General features: G+C 38.0%; 8 protein-coding genes across 12 annotated transcripts; 5 read left to right on the top strand and 3 right to left on the bottom strand.

The window, feature by feature from the left end:
- The first annotated feature begins 597 nt into the window (after window positions 1-597).
- Window positions 598-2,197, top strand: LOC108144035 (vacuolar-sorting protein SNF8). Its single transcript, XM_017268667.2, has 3 exons — window positions 598-1,167; window positions 1,770-1,916; window positions 1,980-2,197. Exons 1-3 carry the CDS (start codon window positions 698-700, stop codon window positions 2,125-2,127), a joined length of 765 nt encoding a protein of 254 aa, XP_017124156.1. The 5' UTR covers window positions 598-697; the 3' UTR covers window positions 2,128-2,197.
- LOC108144036 (protein chibby homolog 1) lies at window positions 2,071-5,777 on the top strand. Of its 4 annotated transcripts, none has more exons than XM_017268670.2 (2): window positions 2,071-2,160; window positions 5,237-5,776. In XM_017268670.2, exons 1-2 carry the CDS (start codon window positions 2,158-2,160, stop codon window positions 5,570-5,572), a joined length of 339 nt encoding a protein of 112 aa, XP_017124159.1. In that variant the 5' UTR covers window positions 2,071-2,157; the 3' UTR covers window positions 5,573-5,776. The 4 variants fall into 4 exon arrangements, with proteins under 4 accessions (XP_017124159.1, XP_017124160.1, XP_017124157.1 ...); XM_017268671.2 differs by lacking the exon at window positions 2,071-2,160 and adding an exon at window positions 3,224-3,370 and having other exon boundaries at window positions 5,237-5,777; XM_017268668.2 differs by lacking the exon at window positions 2,071-2,160 and adding an exon at window positions 4,771-5,100 and having other exon boundaries at window positions 5,237-5,777.
- On the bottom strand, window positions 2,130-4,609 carry LOC108144034 (paramyosin). The gene is made up of 5 exons (XM_017268666.2): window positions 4,467-4,609; window positions 4,021-4,390; window positions 2,867-3,364; window positions 2,616-2,815; window positions 2,130-2,415 (listed from the first exon to the last, which is right to left on the bottom strand). Exons 1-5 carry the CDS (start codon window positions 4,499-4,501, stop codon window positions 2,205-2,207), a joined length of 1,314 nt encoding a protein of 437 aa, XP_017124155.1. The 5' UTR covers window positions 4,502-4,609; the 3' UTR covers window positions 2,130-2,204.
- A 156-nt stretch (window positions 5,778-5,933) lies between the features above and the next one.
- On the bottom strand, window positions 5,934-6,921 carry LOC108143797. The gene is made up of 3 exons (XM_017268320.2): window positions 6,603-6,921; window positions 6,382-6,539; window positions 5,934-6,321 (listed from the first exon to the last, which is right to left on the bottom strand). Exons 1-3 carry the CDS (start codon window positions 6,801-6,803, stop codon window positions 6,114-6,116), a joined length of 567 nt encoding a protein of 188 aa, XP_017123809.1. The 5' UTR covers window positions 6,804-6,921; the 3' UTR covers window positions 5,934-6,113.
- A 1,949-nt stretch (window positions 6,922-8,870) lies between these two features.
- LOC108143928 (cell adhesion molecule-related/down-regulated by oncogenes) lies at window positions 8,871-12,711 on the top strand. Of its 2 annotated transcripts, none has more exons than XM_017268512.2 (5): window positions 8,871-9,083; window positions 10,307-10,465; window positions 10,793-10,908; window positions 10,973-11,186; window positions 11,407-12,711. In XM_017268512.2, exons 2-5 carry the CDS (start codon window positions 10,354-10,356, stop codon window positions 12,042-12,044), a joined length of 1,080 nt encoding a protein of 359 aa, XP_017124001.1. In that variant the 5' UTR covers window positions 8,871-9,083; window positions 10,307-10,353; the 3' UTR covers window positions 12,045-12,711. The 2 variants fall into 2 exon arrangements, with proteins under 2 accessions (XP_017124001.1, XP_017124000.1); XM_017268511.2 differs by having other exon boundaries at window positions 8,871-9,203.
- Window positions 12,712-12,773: 62 nt separating this feature from the next.
- Window positions 12,774-14,084, top strand: LOC108143929. The gene has a single exon (XM_017268513.2). It carries the CDS (start codon window positions 12,808-12,810, stop codon window positions 13,480-13,482), a length of 675 nt encoding a protein of 224 aa, XP_017124002.1. The 5' UTR covers window positions 12,774-12,807; the 3' UTR covers window positions 13,483-14,084.
- A 133-nt stretch (window positions 14,085-14,217) lies between these two features.
- Window positions 14,218-17,555, top strand: LOC108143926 (venom acid phosphatase Acph-1). Its single transcript, XM_017268510.2, has 7 exons — window positions 14,218-14,538; window positions 14,619-14,714; window positions 15,658-15,786; window positions 15,897-16,010; window positions 16,075-16,212; window positions 16,554-16,958; window positions 17,015-17,555. Exons 1-7 carry the CDS (start codon window positions 14,398-14,400, stop codon window positions 17,177-17,179), a joined length of 1,188 nt encoding a protein of 395 aa, XP_017123999.1. The 5' UTR covers window positions 14,218-14,397; the 3' UTR covers window positions 17,180-17,555.
- On the bottom strand, window positions 17,516-17,997 carry LOC108143930 (uncharacterized protein C15orf61 homolog). The gene is made up of 2 exons (XM_017268515.2): window positions 17,841-17,997; window positions 17,516-17,733 (listed from the first exon to the last, which is right to left on the bottom strand). Exons 1-2 carry the CDS (start codon window positions 17,995-17,997, stop codon window positions 17,603-17,605), a joined length of 288 nt encoding a protein of 95 aa, XP_017124004.1. The 3' UTR covers window positions 17,516-17,602.
- Between the last annotated feature and the right edge of the window lie 9 nt (window positions 17,998-18,006).

Here is an 18,006-nt window from a genome sequence, read left to right as displayed (position 1 = left end):
CCAAATTCGATGTGCTTATTGATTGATCTATGGGGGCGGTCGGTCCATTAAACATTAATTGAGGGAAAGTTGTGACAAATGCAGTTTATATTAGTTTTAAGCCTGCCAACAGATGGCCCTAAATGGAATAGAAGTGTAGTTCGTTAGTATATTTTTGTTTAAATAATGTTTAACAGAAATTCATAGCAGAAATGCATAATGATTTAAATTAAAGTCAAAATAATAGCCCTAAGTGGGCATAAAAACTCTTCAATTTAAATTTTTACATGTATCTTATATTTTAAAGTAGCTTAGTCGAGGCTAAATACATTTTTATTTTAAAGCCAATCAAAAAGCCCAAATAGTGTCAGTGTAAAGGTGTGAAAATATTATAAATTTATTTGTAACAAAATATACATATTCCCCTTCTAAACAAACTTAACTTTTTAAAATGTTTCTTGCTTCTTAGTTTGCTCATGAAATTTCATCCATCCACGAAATTCAAATAGTTAACATAGATGAGCTAACATTGCGCCTAACAGCACTTTATATTTAACATTTAGCTGCTGCCAACTAACAGCACATTTTCGTAAGCTAAAATAACGTAACAGCGCAATGCTTACGTTAAACGTAATCAGCTGGTTGTCATTGTTGTTAAGCATTAATTTCTTTGGATAAATAATTGTTTTCTTAATAAATATCTTGAAATTAAACAAAAATGCGGCGTCGTGTGGGCCTGGGAGCCATCCAGCAGCAGAAACTAGCTGCGGAGAAGTACAAGGACAAAGGAACCGACCTGCAGGAAAATCAACTGGAGCAAATGACCAAACAAATGGATGTTTTTCGGGTGAAACTGGAGGAATTTGCGATGAAACACAAGGAGGACATCCGCAAGAACTCCCAGTTTCGCAAACAGTTCCAGGAGATGTGCGCCGCCATCGGAGTGGATCCCCTGGCCACCGGCAAAGGATTCTGGAGTGTCCTCGGCATGGGCGACTTCTACTACGAACTGGGTGTCCAGGTGGTGGAGGTTTGCCTGGCTGCCAATCACAAGACCGGTGGCCTCATGGAACTGGACGAGCTGCGGCGACGACTCATCGCCGCCAGGGGTCAGAGTTCAGTGCACCAGGAGATCACCAAGGAGGACATCCTTATGGCAGCCAAGAAACTGAGCATCTTTGGCAATGGGTAAAGGTTTTTTCCTATATAACTCATAATATTTTAAAAATACAGTAGACCACATGATTAGTTAAGGATCAAATTGGGTTTACAGTTAATGGCTACAAAACTGTTTATTTACCACTAAATATAATAATAATGATAACAATAATAATTTAAAAATTAATTACATGTTTTTAAAATTTTGTTGATCTTTTTTGATCCTATAAAAATGAAAAATTTGGGTTATGGTCGAGAGTAAATATTATAATTATTAAAATATAATATATATATATTATTATGTACCTTTAACAATGGTGAAGATCAGACTGCATACTACCCATATGAAGCTCAAAGATTTTTATATCCTATGAAAAATATTCATTTTTTTCGAAGTTACTCATATTTTATTACAATTAAACCATATCCCGCAAAACATAAATAGGCTTTTGCCAGTTTTTGTAAATTACTTTTAGAAACTAAAGTATTTGTTGTTCTATGTTATAAGTTAAGATTTTTAATTTTATTTAATAGCTCTTAAACAAAACATGTGGGTATAATACAAAATGTAAACCTGAATTATTTACACTTCATTTATTAACAAAACACTCTTTTCAAAAATGTACTTTCAGCTTTGTGGTGCACAAACTGGGCAAGGGAAAGTACATAGTTCAGTCCATTCCCGGAGAGCTGAGCATGGAGGAGACCAACATTCTGAACGCAGCCTCCAATACCGAACAAGGCTGTGTAACGAAAGGCCAGCTGATACAGGACTTGGGGTATTTGCTCTCTTTATACTTCATTTCATTCAATGTTTAATAGATTTCCCCACTTTTCCCCAGTTGGAGCGACTATCGAGCCCAACACTCACTGGACAAGGTGCTCGGCGAGGGCCTCTGTTGGATTGACAAACAGGCGGAGGAGGAGCCATCCTACTGGTTCCCCAGCTTGTTTCCCGGCCGCAATGCCCAGACTGCCGTCGCCTCTTAGTGTTCTCGTTCAACTAATTTAATCTGTACAATGGTAATCATAAAATATATATCTTTGTACAACTGTAAAATCAGCGTCTAGGCCTGCAGTGGCTGCCTCAAGCTGTCTCCGGCGGCGCCGCTTTTGAGCATCTCGTTGTCCGCCAGCAGCTCGGAGTTCTCCTTTCTCAGCTGGTAGATAACCGACTCGAAGCGCTGCGTGATGTCGTCCATGGTCGTGCGGTAGTTGGACTTCATGGTCTTGTGCTTCGACAGGAAGCGTTCCATTTGAGTCTCGTAGTGCTTTTTCCTACAAATATTAAATTACAAAAAAAAAAAACACTTAGTGCTTGAAGATTTATTACAATTTGTAAGAAGTGATCACATTAGTTTCATTTATGAAAGTATAAAGTTTCTTTATATCGTACAAAGATAATTGATCAACTAATTTTTTTTAGTGTCTTAAAATACAGCCACCAAGAAGGATGGATACGTATTTTGTATACCTACAATTTGGAATCTCGATCATCTTCTTCTTGCAAATCGTTGAGCGATTGCTCCAACGCGCTGAGTCGTCTATAGGTGACTTCCACCTCGGCTTCCAGCTTGTCGTTCTGCTTCAAAAGTTCCTTGCATTTTTGCTCTAGACGATTGTTTTGCGTCTCCAGCAGGTGAACCACCGATTTGTGTTCCGCTGAGTCCTTTTTAAGCTTAAAACAAAGATTTAAATTAAGATAATAAGAATTATTAGTTTTCCTTACCTTTTCCTTCATGGATGTAATAAGCGCGTCCTTCTGCTTGAGTTTATTTTTCAGCTGGCCCACTTCGGTGTCCACACGCGTTGAAGCCTCCTCCATGATGCGACCTATATTGCTGGCCAGCTGGGTGACCTCCTCCTTGTAGGCCTCGGCCAGATTCATGGCCTCCGCCTTCTCCCTGGTGGCCTCTTCGCTGAGCGTGATGGCCTCCTCCACCTTTCGCATAGCGGTGGTCTCCCGCCTCGTGCTCTCCACCAGCAGATTGTGGGTGTGGCTGAGGGACAGCTCGTACTCCTTCAGCTGCTTCTGCAGAGTGGCCACCCGGACCTGATCCTGGTCCTGAACCTTCAGCTGCGACTGCAGCTGCTGCAGTTGCTCCCCGCCCCGCTGCTTGTGCTCGTGGAGCGCCTTTATGGTCTCCGCCTGCATCCGCAGCTCGTCCTGCTGGGCAGCCACCTTCGCCTCCAGCATTTTTACGGCCTTCGCGTACCGCTGGATGATCTAAAAGTGAGTTCCAAAAACGTTAAAGAAGATTTTGGATTTTATTCGTTGGCTTGTGGTCCTTAAAATAAACGTCAAATACAATCAAGTCATGGCTTACTATGTGCTATGAAATAAAACTATAAAAACAATTTTCAGGACCTTTAAAATTGATCTATTTTAGCAATATTTAGAAAATATTTTAAATTAATTATTGGCATGAATATTGAACAAATTATAGTTGATCAACCAATGGGTTTTCAGGAATGAGTTTTTTCCTATCCAATAAATACCTGGTCATCAAATAAATGTCAATTACAATCAATTCAAAGCTTTCTATGAAATATACTCAAATTAGGATCTCTAAAATATATTTATTTTAGCATCCATATAGATTCTCTAATATGTACAAATATAGGGCAAATAATTAAAAATCATTGGGATAAATATCGAATAATTGCTTTCAAATAAATATCGCTTTCAAATATATATCTAGAAATCGTGGCTTACTGTTAAATATAATTATACAAATTATGTATTATTAATTAAAAGTTTTGCTTCAGATCTTTTAAATCTAGAAAAATATGAATATTTTAAATTCATTATTTGAAAAAAATATCGAATAACTCTGAGGTGATTTAACATTTTAAATAAAATTTTTCCTTTTAAGTAAATACCTGATCATCACCGGACTGTTGCATCTGGACGCGATAGTTCCTGAGCTCCAGTTCCATGTTCTCGATGGTCCTTTTCGAATAGTCCTGCATGGACTGCAAGCTCTTTCGCTCCTTGAGCAGTGAATCCACCTGTTTCTTGGCCGTCTCCAGGGCATTGTTGGTCAGTAGAAGGCGTTCCTTGAGCTCCTCGTAGTCCCCACTGACCAGGGTATTCCGGCATTTGGCCAACTCTCTGTTTAGCCGGCGATTTTCTTCCACTACATCGTTGACATGGTGCCGCAGATTGGCCTGCTCCTGCCGGAAGTTTCGTAGATCCTGGTTGGTGTCCCGCACCAGACGCTCCACTCCTTGGGCCACTTCACGCACACTGCTGCAAGGCGGGTTAATATGGTAATGGGTTAATGCTGGCTTTACAATTGCACGCAAAGGTATTTTAATTTGCCTACCTTGGAAAAGCATGCTTGTTTTCCGGTTGTGTCATGTTTGTTTTGTCTGTAATCACATTTTACTCCGAATTTTAAGGAGGTTAGGTTAACACTTCTAAAAATGTCTTTTATTATATTTTATTTTATGGTATTGATTAAATATTTTTGTAATTTATAAAAGTTCTGATTCATTGTAATTTTGTTTTAATGACATTAGATTAGGAAATAACTTGATTTAGTTGAGTTTGTGAATATTTGAAGAAATACATTTTAATTTCTTTATATTCCTTGTGTTTTTCCCAAATTAATAATTCATTTTTGTGTTTTTTTTTGCTTATATTGAAATCTATATAAAAGTTACAGGTCTATTAAATACAAGTGGGTTATTTAAAAGCACATGAAAAGTAATTTTAAGTGACACTTGACAATACATATTTGGGATTGAGTTCAAGCAAGCTTTGAAGCTACATGGTTGTAATTAAATATTCCCTGATTTTAAGTTGCACTTTTCGAAGATCTTTAAAATATTTGTTAGTTAATTTTGTATTTTTCTCGCGTGGTGAGGACAATTTTTTGTATCACCGGTTCTATGCCACTGGCAGACTTTTGCTGTGCGTTGTCAATCTGTGACAACCTGCCACCCTTTAAGCAGGTAGTAAGTGTAATAAAAAACCCGGAGGCACGAGTCCTGCCACGGCCGCTGACCCCCGACAAGTGTCCGTTGTCCTGGGCAACGGGGCGGCCAAAACAAATAGTGAAGTAATCGAAAAATGGTCAACTAATCATTTCAGTCGCTCGCCATGCCGCTATTCAACAAGAAGTTCGAATCGAAGCCGATCCCCGTGCGTCAGGGTCGGTGCAATATTGGACATCCTGTGGCCACCGAGGATCTGGACGATTTCCGACAGATTTCCCTGACGCTGGGCAACAAGGAGCTGCGCTTTGCCGACGGCATCTGGATGCATTCGTCGCGAAAGGGAGACGTGGATGATATGCTGAGGTTAAACAAGAAATTCCGGGCCCTCGAAGAGGAGAACAATATGTGCAACCTAAAGATCGAGGTTATGCTGGATCTGCTGGCCGAGCATGCCACTGAACTCAATGAACTGAAGCCAAAGGAAAAGTGAGACGAAGCTCTTTGAGCAATATTATATCTGGGATAAATATAAATAAATATAATTATAATAATAAATTATTTATAAGTGGTATATTCTTGAAAACATTGAATTTGAAATTCCTGTGAAATAATATACATGAATTCGGATCAGAAAATAGAAATCGCTTGCATTTAATTCAAGTTTTTCAACTTTGTAAATTTTATTTAGTTATTTTGCTTAAATTCATAAAATAAAATTATAAACAGTTATTAAAAACAACTATTTATTAAGAGCAAGCAATATATATAAACAGGTGGTTTATATTTGAAAATATCGTCTAAAAAAAATTGTATATTATATTAAAATTTGTTCTTTAAAATATATATATGTATTATTGTACTTCAACTTAATAATTTTTATTTAATTGTTTGGCTCAAATTCATAAAATACAATTTAAAACATCATAATTTAAGCTAAAATAACTATTCCACTTCTATTGTTTAATGACATTTTCCAGTAGCTTCAAGTGCAACATCACTACTTTGAAAAAATAAAACTTCTTAAAAACGTATCAAGGCTGATGAGTGCCAGAAACAACGGCGGAGTCCTCCTCCTGTTTCAATTGATTATCCGCCAAAAGCTCAGAATGCACTTTTCTGAGTCGAGAAAACTCTGCGTCGAATTTAAACATAAGATTATCCATGTCCCTCTTAAAGTTGTCCAGTATTCTTTGCTGCACCACTTGATATGCTTCGATTTCATTTTTGTGGCGCTTTTTTCTGTTTACACCGAAATTGGTATTAAATAATATTATAGGTACAAATTATTTTCGATCTCACAGTTCAGCCTGGCGTTCCTCGATATCGGAAGTTGGCTCATTGACTGATCTTTCCGCTTCGGCCTCTAGTTTTTCATCTCGTTTAAGAGCTTCCCTGTACTTCTCCCTCAAGCGGTTTTTTACAATCTTGGGATCTTGATCCGTTGTTTTGTATTCGGACTAACAGATTTTACTCACAAAATTATAAATTGTACAATAGTTTTGATTTATTTTAAAACTTACCTGCCCACCCATGGAAACACTACCACTTTCACTCTGGTTAAATTCGTTTTCCGATTGCTCCATATTAAAGTCTACAGATTTAGTGACCTCTTCAACCGTGCTGTCTATTGAATTAATGCCCAAATGTGGGGCAACGTACAGAAGGTTTTCATCCTTGTTCTTCAAGTAAAAGCTGTGATTATCGTCCTGATTGTTATCCATTTTTCTAAACTTCTTATATAGCCCCAAAAGTTATCTAACTAATTTTTGGTGAGAAATGCCTAGATCAACTTGGAATCAAAGCCAGAAAATCTATGATTTTACACAAAATACGATGTGAAATGTAAACTTAAGATGCAAATGCGACATGATCCTGTTCAAAAATTATTACTAATAATTTTAAAAAGGTATTGCAAAAAATTCATAAAATAGTCTTTGTGGTTATCTAAAGTTTTAAAAGAAAAAAATTGCAGTAAACATTTACAAATTCATTTTACAATTATCTAAATAACTTAATTTAAATGACTTTCAACGATTTTATCAACCTCTAATAGGTTAATGGTTGTGTACGAATTCAAATGAATTCAGAATGCTGAAATATATTTTTTTGCGTTCCGCAAGTACAATACCAGTGGCAATAGTCGCCGCAATAAGTACAATACCAATTGGGCTGCGGAGAAGTGAATACGTCAAGAGATATTTTCGTACTGATTTTATTGAGCATAACTTGGGGTGTGTATACAGGTTGAGAAAAAAATTTAAATCGAGCTGAAAGCGCATTTGTTTACTTATCTTTACAATTAAAAACTGGCAAATGTTGACAAAGTCACTTAAGAATTATCTAAATAACTCTATTTAAATGACTTTCAAAACCTTTATCATTCCTAATTGTCGACCAATATGTTTATGGCTCAAGGGAAATCAAATCGAGCAGCAAGCGCATTTGTTTATTTATCGTAAATACCATAAATATAGTTTGACCCAAAGTTACCTAATTTCGATTAAGACCCAACCACATACTCGAGATCTATTTATAATGCCACATTAATCAGTTTCACATGCCCATCGGGGGAGTTATACTATAGTTATCAAGCGGTCTGGCTGGGGGCTTTTGTTGACCAGCCCATTGGGCATTAATTTGGATTTGTTGCGCGAGCATTGGAGCTGGTCAAATTGGTGGCATTGTTGTCGCCATTGGCAGCAATCTATAGACGCCATCGGTGGCATTGCTATCGCAGCGGTCCGCCGACGAGCTGCCGCTGGCTCCCGCTTCGTTTATAGGCCGCTTGATAAGCCATGCCAGCCGATAAACCCGGGCAATAGAACAGCTCCCTCGCCGTGATAAAAACCCATCGATGAGCTGTATAAATAGCTCCATGAATTTACATGACCTCCGCCGCTACTCCACTCTCTATCTGTATCTGTATCTTTATCTCCTCTCCTTTCGACGAGCTATACCAATTTTCGGATCGACCGATAAAGCTTAGTCTAATCTTCAGGGGGGGAAACGGAATTGGGTGCGGGTGCCTTCACTGGATATGTACATAGGTGTCTGCCTAGGCCCCATATCGGTCCACTCCATCGACTACTGTATATTTACGCACCGATATTGATATGCGATAAGCAAAACTGCTTATAAAACACATTTATTTTGTTGTTCCCAGCAATGCCAGCACCAATAGCAATAGGACACTGAAAAAAAATGTCAGTCAAACAAACGTTTAAGATATGCTTTTGTATGTTCATCCCCTTTTTTCACATTGAATAAGACTAAAAATAAGGTTTAAAATGTGTTTTATTTTTTTAGTTAAATTCTTATTAAGGAACCATTCAGAACATATAAGTATGTTACAATAAAACTTCAATAAAAACTCTAAAAAAAATTCTTAAAAAAAATACATTCAAAATTGTTGAAAATATTTGAAAAACCTATCGATTTTTGAAATCAAGGTATAGTTACTAAATCAAATTTTCAAATATCAAAATAATTTAATAGCTTTTTGTGCTACAAAATTAAAGCTTTTATTGTTTATTATAAAAGGGTATTTAGAGTTAGAATCCAAGTTTTACAGCGATAATGTTTAAAGTAAAAAAATTGAGATTTCGATAATTTAAAAACTCTTTAATAAATGCAAATTTTTGTGGTAAGAAGTATTTATATTTCCTAACTGTTCATTTTCAATTTTGTTTATATTTGTTTCATAGTTTTTCCCAGTGCACTGCCCACGTCTGCCGATTGGCCGCTGCCGTCGCCTCCGATGGGTAACACTTGTTCGAATCGTGTATTACAGTAGTTTGTTGATAGCCAGCCCCGCGAACGGAACGCGTACGGAAGAAAACGATCGCGAGATCGATGTGGCTACAATACTTGTATTTACCGACCACAATAGCCAATTGCCGGGAGAAAAACAAAAGCATTTCGAGCTGCAGACGGAGAAGCACTAACGTTTTGCGAATTTCGCAAAATTCACTGGCCAAACGGGGAATTCTGTGTGGCATTAGGTAACCGGAGAAGCAGACCCGTAGTTCCGGATAACAAAAAAAAAAGAGCCGTATCAGCTGAAGAATGGCGAATATGAAGCCATCGTGTCAGTTGTCCATGTGGTCTTAGCCACACACAGTGTGAGTGTGTTTGCTCCTATTTTGATTCCGCTGCTCGGCCAGCTCGATAAACAAATTGTCTATTAAACAATCAACTTTTCACCTAATAAATGATATCGTATAAATCAATTGAGTCGATGCCAATCAAGTGGGGCAACACAGATAAATCTCCATCACAATGGGCTGAGATCGCAGATCTTGGAAAGCAAACGAAATGCATAAACAAACGTCCCTCGCATCAGAAGTGTTTTATGAGTATTGTGTGTTTGTGGTCGGGCAGAGTGATCGGGAAATGATTTGTTCGTGACATTCCACTTAAAGGAGGAACACACATTTATTTATTATATTAGAATGCATACAGAATATTTAAATGACAAAGAGCAACGCTACATGTTTCGCGACTATAAAAATACAATCAAAGTGAAGGCTTTATCTCTTCCAATCAAGCTGTATTAAAAACTCAATTTTTGATATTTTATATCCCCATATGGGATCAAAAATATTCCACAACAATAGTCATTTTTCGCATCACATAGTTCCAAAATGGATCATTAAGTTTTGAACACACTTTCCGTATCGAGCAGTTCACCGTTACAGCCCTTCTATGCGCTTCTCAATCGATCGAGTGCCCCCGAAAGTTCTTTGGTAGCCGCCATTCAATTGATAAACGGGCATTATCGCTGCGGCAATGATTTATTGTTGCATAAATGGCACTTACTATTTATTAATAAATGGAAGGCGAAATTCTGATAATTTATATATATGAGCCAACCAAGGATTTGTGCCCAAGTGGTTGTGTTTGTGTTTGTGAGCCAATGTAGAGCACCCGTTCGCATCGAATGGCCAAGTAAATAAACAAAAGTGGATTTTTACACTCATCGCCGACAGCGCACAATAAAATGTGTGAAAAATGTGCTTGGGCCAGTGGAAATGCAACCGCGTAGACCAAGTAAATAAATAAATAAATTCAAACTTGGAGAGCACCGAATGTTTGCTAAGAAATTAAATGAAAATCGATCATTTGGGAATAGAACGAATGGCCAGCCCAGTGGATTGCCAAATAAATAAATGCCAGACCGTTGTGTGTGCTGTGCCCCAAAGTAACTAATTAAAGTGTTTGACAGGTTCCTGTGGCGATAACAAGTAGAAGACAATGTCGTGGATATGCTAAATGGAAATGGATCCGATGATTTGTGATCTGCGGTCTGGCCATATCTGGCTATTGATTCTCATTTGTTTCTGCGGCTTCGAACAATCCCGCGGTTTTTTTGTTGACTATACAGGTGAGTTATGGGTGATTATTATAAAATTACTTTAAATGTTTTAAGCTGGTTAACCCTTAGTTGCTTAATCTTATGTAAATAATAAACCATTGAGGGAGACACAAAAATTACTATAGATTCAAATCACTTTAAAAGCTTTTTTGTAACTCCACGTTTCCGCATTCATTCGTCAAAACGCCCAGAAGGTTAATCGCAATTTTGGAGAGCACAGCGCTTGATAAGATACTGTCAATTTGGCTATCATCGATACAGAAAATAGTAAACAATTTTCTTGCCATTGCCTTGATTGAATGGTTCGCTTTTTTTGTATATTTTTCGCCGGTGCAGAAAACACGGAGCTGATTCAACAGAGAGTCGGCTTTGATGTCAAGCTGCAGTGCAATCTCAAGGGTTTGGTGGACGATAACATGTTGGATGACATCAAGATACATTGGTACTTTAAGGTATTTATTGACTATACTTTTTCTTAAATCTTTTAAAATACATTTCTTAACTCTTAAACTCTAGCAATGCAGTGAAAACAATTGTCATCAGCTGGAGTCCGTGGATGAGTGGACTGCTCTGCCTTGTGAGCCAAGTCTTTGTCGTCCGGAATTGTGGCTCCGGAATGTGACGGAACGGTATTCCGGACTCTACAAATGCAGCATTAATCCACACATTTGGGATAGAACTCAAGCTGTGGATGTTCAACTGGTTCGCACTTATCAGTTGGATGTTAAAAGTGAGTTGTGCGAGTTATTAAAATATTAAATATTAAAGAACATTTGTTTATTTATTATATAACAAAAAAAACACATTTAAATCAGTAAATTTATATATTCTCGAAATGAGAAACAAAATTTTGATTTACTAATTTTTAAAATATAAATAACATATATTTGCTCATAATTTTTTTTTTATTTCAAAAAGACGTTTTTAAAGATACCAACTTATTATTTTAGATACCTCTTTGGCTGCCCCCGAGTTTGTGGACTCGTATCCCAATAACAAGACCACATTGGTGGGCAGTCGGGTGGTGTTCCAGTGCCGAGTTCACAGCGAGGAGCATCCCACAATCAAGTGGTTCCGCCGACAAACCTATGTGGCAACTCAGTCAGTGGGAGAAGCCTCGTCTACACCCACTGCCTCCAATTTCAGCACACATATTGTGCGTTATAATGGCAGGACATATGAACTGCTGTCCACTGATGCCGAAAAGTTGATGGCACCACAGATATATCTCAGCAAGCTAATTTTGGATGGAGTGAGATTGAGGGATGCAGGCCATTACGCCTGCGTGGCCATCAGTTATCGAGGTCACAAGATCCGGGAGGCATTCCTCGATGTTATTCCCGTTCAGGAGGATTCGGAAAAGGAGTACTGGTCGGACTACGATAGTAGCGAAGAGGGTGTTACAGCCAGTGATCCTCGGGAGTTCCTTTTGCTCTTTTTAATGCCCTTAGGATTGGCATTACTTCCACTGACCGTGTGGTTCAGTTACTTGTTGTACAAACGATGTTCGGAGGGTCACAGTGAGTGCCAGCGAATGGATTCGGATGAGGATCTGGACACGGAAAGGTGCGTCCTTGGAGGAAATTGACGTTTAAAGCCATAATCGGAAATGATGCAAGCTGCATTACGCTTATTAAGTTTATGAATAAAGACTGTAAGTAGCGTTAAAGAATTTGTACATACATATATGTAAGATTTAGAATAAATGCTAAAATTAAATTTGTTTTAAAATTAATTTTTCTTTTCTGTGCATTTCTTTCTCATTTCATGAAACTAAAATCTACAAAAGATTTTACAAATCAGAGTTTTTCTGTGCTACTTTGTATGCTACTTTGTGCTATTTTAAACATAATATGTTTTTAGCGGAAATTGTTGAATAATTTAATTACCCTAGCTAACAAGTCATCTGGGCTCCTTCCCTCACCTAAGATTCATTTAAAATTTTATATAACATATTGTTTTGTGCCTTTTGGTTGAATGTGTTGGTTGTGTTTGAATTTTACTAAGGCAAGCTATTGAAGCAAAGTTCCAAATTTCCGTCTTATGAAATTCCAAATTAGTCCTCATTTGGGCACTAAGACCACCACTATCAACACCGAGGTTGTAAGCAGCAACCTCATCCACATCCAGCAGTTCCAGCATCCTGAACGATCCTTTAAAGTGCCGCCATCCACCTGATGAGATCTGAGATTTGCCTGCAGTTCCATTTGATGCGACAACTTGGCGTTAACATATACTATATATCAACCAACTGGCACCAGACGCGGATTATTCATAACCTTAGGAAGATATTCAGCCAAAAGATTTTCGGGGCAGGGTTGGTGTAACTTAATCGGACAAACTATTAGTCCATGTCTGGTTCCAAAAGAAGCCGCAGTATGTTGAACTACTATGAGTACTTTTTGCCCGGAATCTATGACTATCCGGTGACTCATAGTGCCGAGGATACGTTCAGTGCCTATTATCTGGATCCCATTCTGGCCAGCGGCTCATCTTCATGGTCGATTTCCAGTGCCACCTATGTGGCAGGACCCTTGGGCGTGATCAACTACCTGTCGGATGTGCAAACCCACTTGGCTCTGCCGATCAGCCAAAATCTTGTAATCGGTAATAGTCTAATCTATACGACCCTCAGTTCGGATAGCCTGGATTCCTATCCCCATCATCCGCCCCATGACTACTCGCAGATGGAGGAGGACGATGGGTACGGGTATGAGTTTCCGCAGTTGAATCTCTGCCTGGCCCGTTTCATTTCCGATTCCGAGGGTGAAAGGGAGCCAGTGGAGGAATCCCATATGGATCAGTCGGCTGATTCCCAGTGTTTTGCAAAGAGTTACTCATCTGTGGAGATCAGCGAGCAGTCGGGATCAGGGGAATCTGTTCAATCCGAAGAAGTGCCCAAAAAGAAAAGGAAGGTATCTCATAAACGCACCTATCAAGCCGAACAGGGTTACCTGGTCGAGGAACCCACCAGTGAACTTTCTGAGGAGGATCCCGAGGAACTGCTACCCACATCCAGGAAATAGATACTCCTTCAGTTGGTCCTTTTCATTTCCGAGTTATTTCGCACTTAATTGTGTTAAGTTCAAATTCGAGCAGTTGCAAAAATCGACCAAAGATGCGTGTTCAGATGTATGCAATTGTGTAGAATTGTAAAAACTGTTCAAATTTGATTTATCGTGGCAATTTGATAGTGAGCACAATATATATACATTTTATAAAAAATTTGTTTTGTCTTGGAAATCCTTAGGCGAATTTAATATTGTTACCATAGCATTTTTAAAAACTATTATAAACTTACACAAGCCTTTTGAAAAACCTATTGCATTATTATTAAATTTTAACGTATACGTGATATTCGTCATGAACTAAAACCAATTAGCATTAAAAAGCCAATTTTCCCTAGTTCCGTGAAATAGAAAAAAATCATTTAAAATACACGGAGCCTTTTCAATGAATACAATGATAAGGCAAAACCATTGTTTTCAAATATTCCTCATATATGCTCAAATTAGGGAACCAAATCTAATACACAGTAGCACCTAGTCGAGACCTAATTTGCACTTCCATTCAGCAGCTAATTTAATTATTCGCACATGTTCATTGGATTTGTTCTCAGTTTCTTACTCTCTTTTGTGTGATAATTTGCCTGCCTGTCTCTCTGCTTTTCTCTAACTCTCTCTGTCCCCAAAGTCCCCTCTCTTTCGCTGCTTATCGCCCCCTCTCTTTCTAGTTGTGGGACTGCCTTCCATCGTCAGCCGCTCAGTTGTTGTACGGCTTTTGTTGCCATCGGACGTGACTTGTATTTATTTATTGTTTGGCTGTCGACGGGGCCAGCGAAAACGAAACCACTCGCTATAAAATAAACAAAAAACTATTTTTAGGCTGCAAATTTGAATATATTTTGTTAGATCAACTGCAGCAGCATAGAACCCATAATAATGGACTGCAAAACGCGTCGCGGCACCAAAATATCGGTGATCGCCTTGGGCAGTGCCCTCTGTTTTGTGATGATGGCATACTTTGTGTTTGGCGACAGTAATGACGAGCAGGGTCTGCGGAATCTACGCATGATATCCATAGTAAGCTGCAGCATAAAGCTACAAAGCTATATAGAAAACAATGAAAACTGAGTATTGTGTTTATCAATCCAATCCACCAGCTGTTCCGACACGGGGCCAAGAATCCAAGTGGCTTCTATCCGCTGGATCCGCATGCAGCGCACGATTGGCAGGGCGGCATGGGAGCCCTTACACCGGTTAGTACAAGATACAGTAGAGCTTCAGTAGTCAACGATTATCAGGGGTTTAACATCACCACAATTTGCAAAGGTACCATTTCGATAACTAACAATATGTCTCATTTAACAACCCGAAACTAGTCAGTGATCAGTCAGTACTAAGGGTTAATGGCAATTGTTCTCATATAAATAAATAACAATACTTTTTAATTTCTCTTATTTTACAACTCAAAACTAATCGATGAATAAAATAAGTGGCATTTTTATCAAGATCATGAATGCCAAAATTATATTTTTTAATTGTTTTCTACTTGATTTCGATATCTAATCTACAAATCATTAAAACCTTACCCAAGATTCATTATTAACATTTACTCTTTAAAAAGTGCATTGTAAAAACAAAAATGTTAATTAGTTTTAGCTTTTTATAGTTCAGTTAAGTTATAAAAAACACATAAACTACTAAGCCCATATGCTAATATACCTATAAATTTGTTTCGAAATGATAAACAAGTTTCTGCCTTCCGACTGTCACAAATACAGTAAAAATAAATTTTAGACAGATGCCTTTAGGTAAAGAAAAATCATTAGTTCAGCAATTACTCAAGTTTTTTTTTTTTATCTTGAAACTTATTGTCATACATCAATAAAATAGTCGTAAAATTGAAACATTTGTTAAAGGAATTCTAAACTATTCTAACTTTAAACTCGTGGGATTATAAATAAAATGTATAGTAAATTTAATGCCTATATTTATTATTTAACAAATATTTAAATTTAATAGTGCATAGAAACCTTAAAGTACAAGCTTTATATTAAGACTTACATGTATTTTAATAATGCCTGAATTCTTTGCTTTGTGTTTGTAACTTTTTGTGTTTAAGTTAGTAAATTGATCCGAGTCATATAGGTAAACAATTCTTACCCATTTGTAATTGACTATTTATTTCTTCCATCATAGAAGGGCAGTCTGCAGGCATACAACCTGGGGAAGAATCTGCGCATGCGGTACTACCGACTGCTGCCCTCGAACAGCCTCTACACGCAGCAGCAGGTGCACGTCCTCAGTTCGGCGGCGGAGCGCTGTGTGGTGCGTCAATCGTTCCGATGAGAAACGCTCTATCGAGTCTTTACTGTAGCTATCTGTGCGAGAATCGAGATGGGGGTGCCCTAATCAGTTGGCCGTGTGTTATCTTTTAGATGAGCGCCCAGAGCGTCTTGGCCGGCATGATGCCGCCGCTGGAGAACAACAATGTGCTGCCCATTCCCTGGCAGCCGGTGGCCGTGAATACGCTATCGCGAAACGATGATATTGTTAGTGCAATCTTATAGTCATTAACCACATGCAAGTCATTATATAGTGCGATATCTCTTCTAGCTATTGGCCCAAAAGAAACCGTGTTTGAAGTACGACAACATCTTGCAGAAACTCTACAAATCCCCACCCGCTGAACTTCAAAAACTCAACGAGGACAACCTGGAATTGTACAAGCTGTTGACCAAAAATACAGGCAAGGTGGGAGAGGCTCAGTGAATGAGTTACACCAACATTGGTCGTTAATTCCATTTTTATCATATCAGAATGGCACTTATCTATTCTGTGAAATTGTATTTTGAAAACATCTCATTAGGCTTACTTTTTGTAGCTTATCAAAGGGCAAAGCATATTATTTTTTATAAAAATCATTTCATATCATTACTCTTACTCCTCTTCGTTAAAAAATAGTTTATTTTAGTCGCTTTGTTAAAAACTTTTTTCCTTTTTAATCTTATTAAATTTTGAAATCATAATGGAATTTAAAATTATAACCATATAATAATTTCAATTATAATTATAATTGTGATTTCATCCTTTAGAACATTTCCAATGTCTTGGACGTGGAGCTACTATATGGCACTCTTAAAACCGAAGAGGAAGCTGGTCTGGTGTTGCCCGACTGGACTGAGAACATATATCCCGAGGAGATCAGACCACTGGCCGAGCGTAGCTATACGCTTTTCACCGAAACCAATCTGATGAAGCGGATTAAAGGTGGAGCTTTCCTCACCGAAATACTCTTCAAAATGCAGAATAAGCGAAAGAGAAATCTGAATCCCGATCGCAAAATATTTCTATATTCCGGGCATGATGTGACACTGGTTAACGTAATGAATTCCTTGGGGATACTGGACCAGACCACCAAGCTTCCCGAATATGCGTCGGCATTGGCGTTTGAGCTCCATCACAGCAAGTCATTCAGCGATGGCGACTTTGAAGTGAAGGTTGTTGGTTGTAGCTTTGATAAATTGCAGATACTTATATTATTATTTTTTGGCAGTTGGTTTACTATTACAACAGCGAGGACAAATTCCCCAAGGAGCTGACAATTCCCAATTGCGATGCACCTTGCTCGCTGTCCCAGTTTGAGGCTTCGGTGAAGGCCCTACTTCTGGATAACTACGATGAGACCTGCGAGAATCATACGACTGATTGTAAAAACTAAAATTTCTTCCATTGTTGATTGTTTTCGAGTTTTAAAAGTGTGTTTATCTGGCATTTCAAAGAAATTTCCAGAAATTGTTTTGGGTAACTCTGTACGATATAAATGGTTTTAATATATATGTAGCTTTAATTGGAACATAACTTTAGACATTATGTCTTGACAAAAAGTATAAACTGTGCTATAAATGTCCTCTGAAGTAATGTGAAAGAAACTGGACCAAAAAGACAAAAAAATTGGATAAGGTATAAATTCATATTATACGTAATCAACAAGATGTACTTTTGAAATCGCTAGAATCTTTGATAGCACCGCAATATGATAAGTATTTGCTCCAAAAACTGTTAAACTTTTAATAAATATGTACATAATTAGACAAGAAGGCTGTCTCTCACATTTCACATAAAGCTGTCTCCTGAAATTAAATCAAAAGCTGGCACCCTTGTCCTCGGCATATAGAAAATATATGGGAACTTTGACCTTTTCGCTGACATGAACGATCTCGGTGTGACTTATTAGACGGATGGCAGCCAGTCCATAGAACAGCATTGGTAAGCCTATGATAAAGTTATAGATATAGAAACATATACCAGGCAAAGAGGTTCAACTTTGAATAAGATTAAAATTATATACTCTTAATGAGTTTAGACAGACTTCCACTTACCCAAATTGATTACTTTTAGAAAGCGAAAGAACTTGTCCTCCAGCCAGAGATCCTGAACCTCCCTCTTGCTACAGTGATACTTCATATACGGATAACAGGCGGTGCGCAGAATGTGGTAGTTGGTTCCACTGTCCAGAGTCCAGTTGAAGTGCGACATTCCCCGCTG

This window comes from Drosophila elegans, unplaced genomic scaffold (genome assembly GCF_018152505.1).
Source record: "Drosophila elegans isolate 14027-0461.03 unplaced genomic scaffold, ASM1815250v1 contig_468, whole genome shotgun sequence".
Lineage (NCBI taxonomy): Eukaryota > Metazoa > Arthropoda > Insecta > Diptera > Drosophilidae > Drosophila > Drosophila elegans.
Note: the sequence above shows the minus strand (reverse complement) of the source record. Positions and strands in the feature narration are given on the sequence as shown.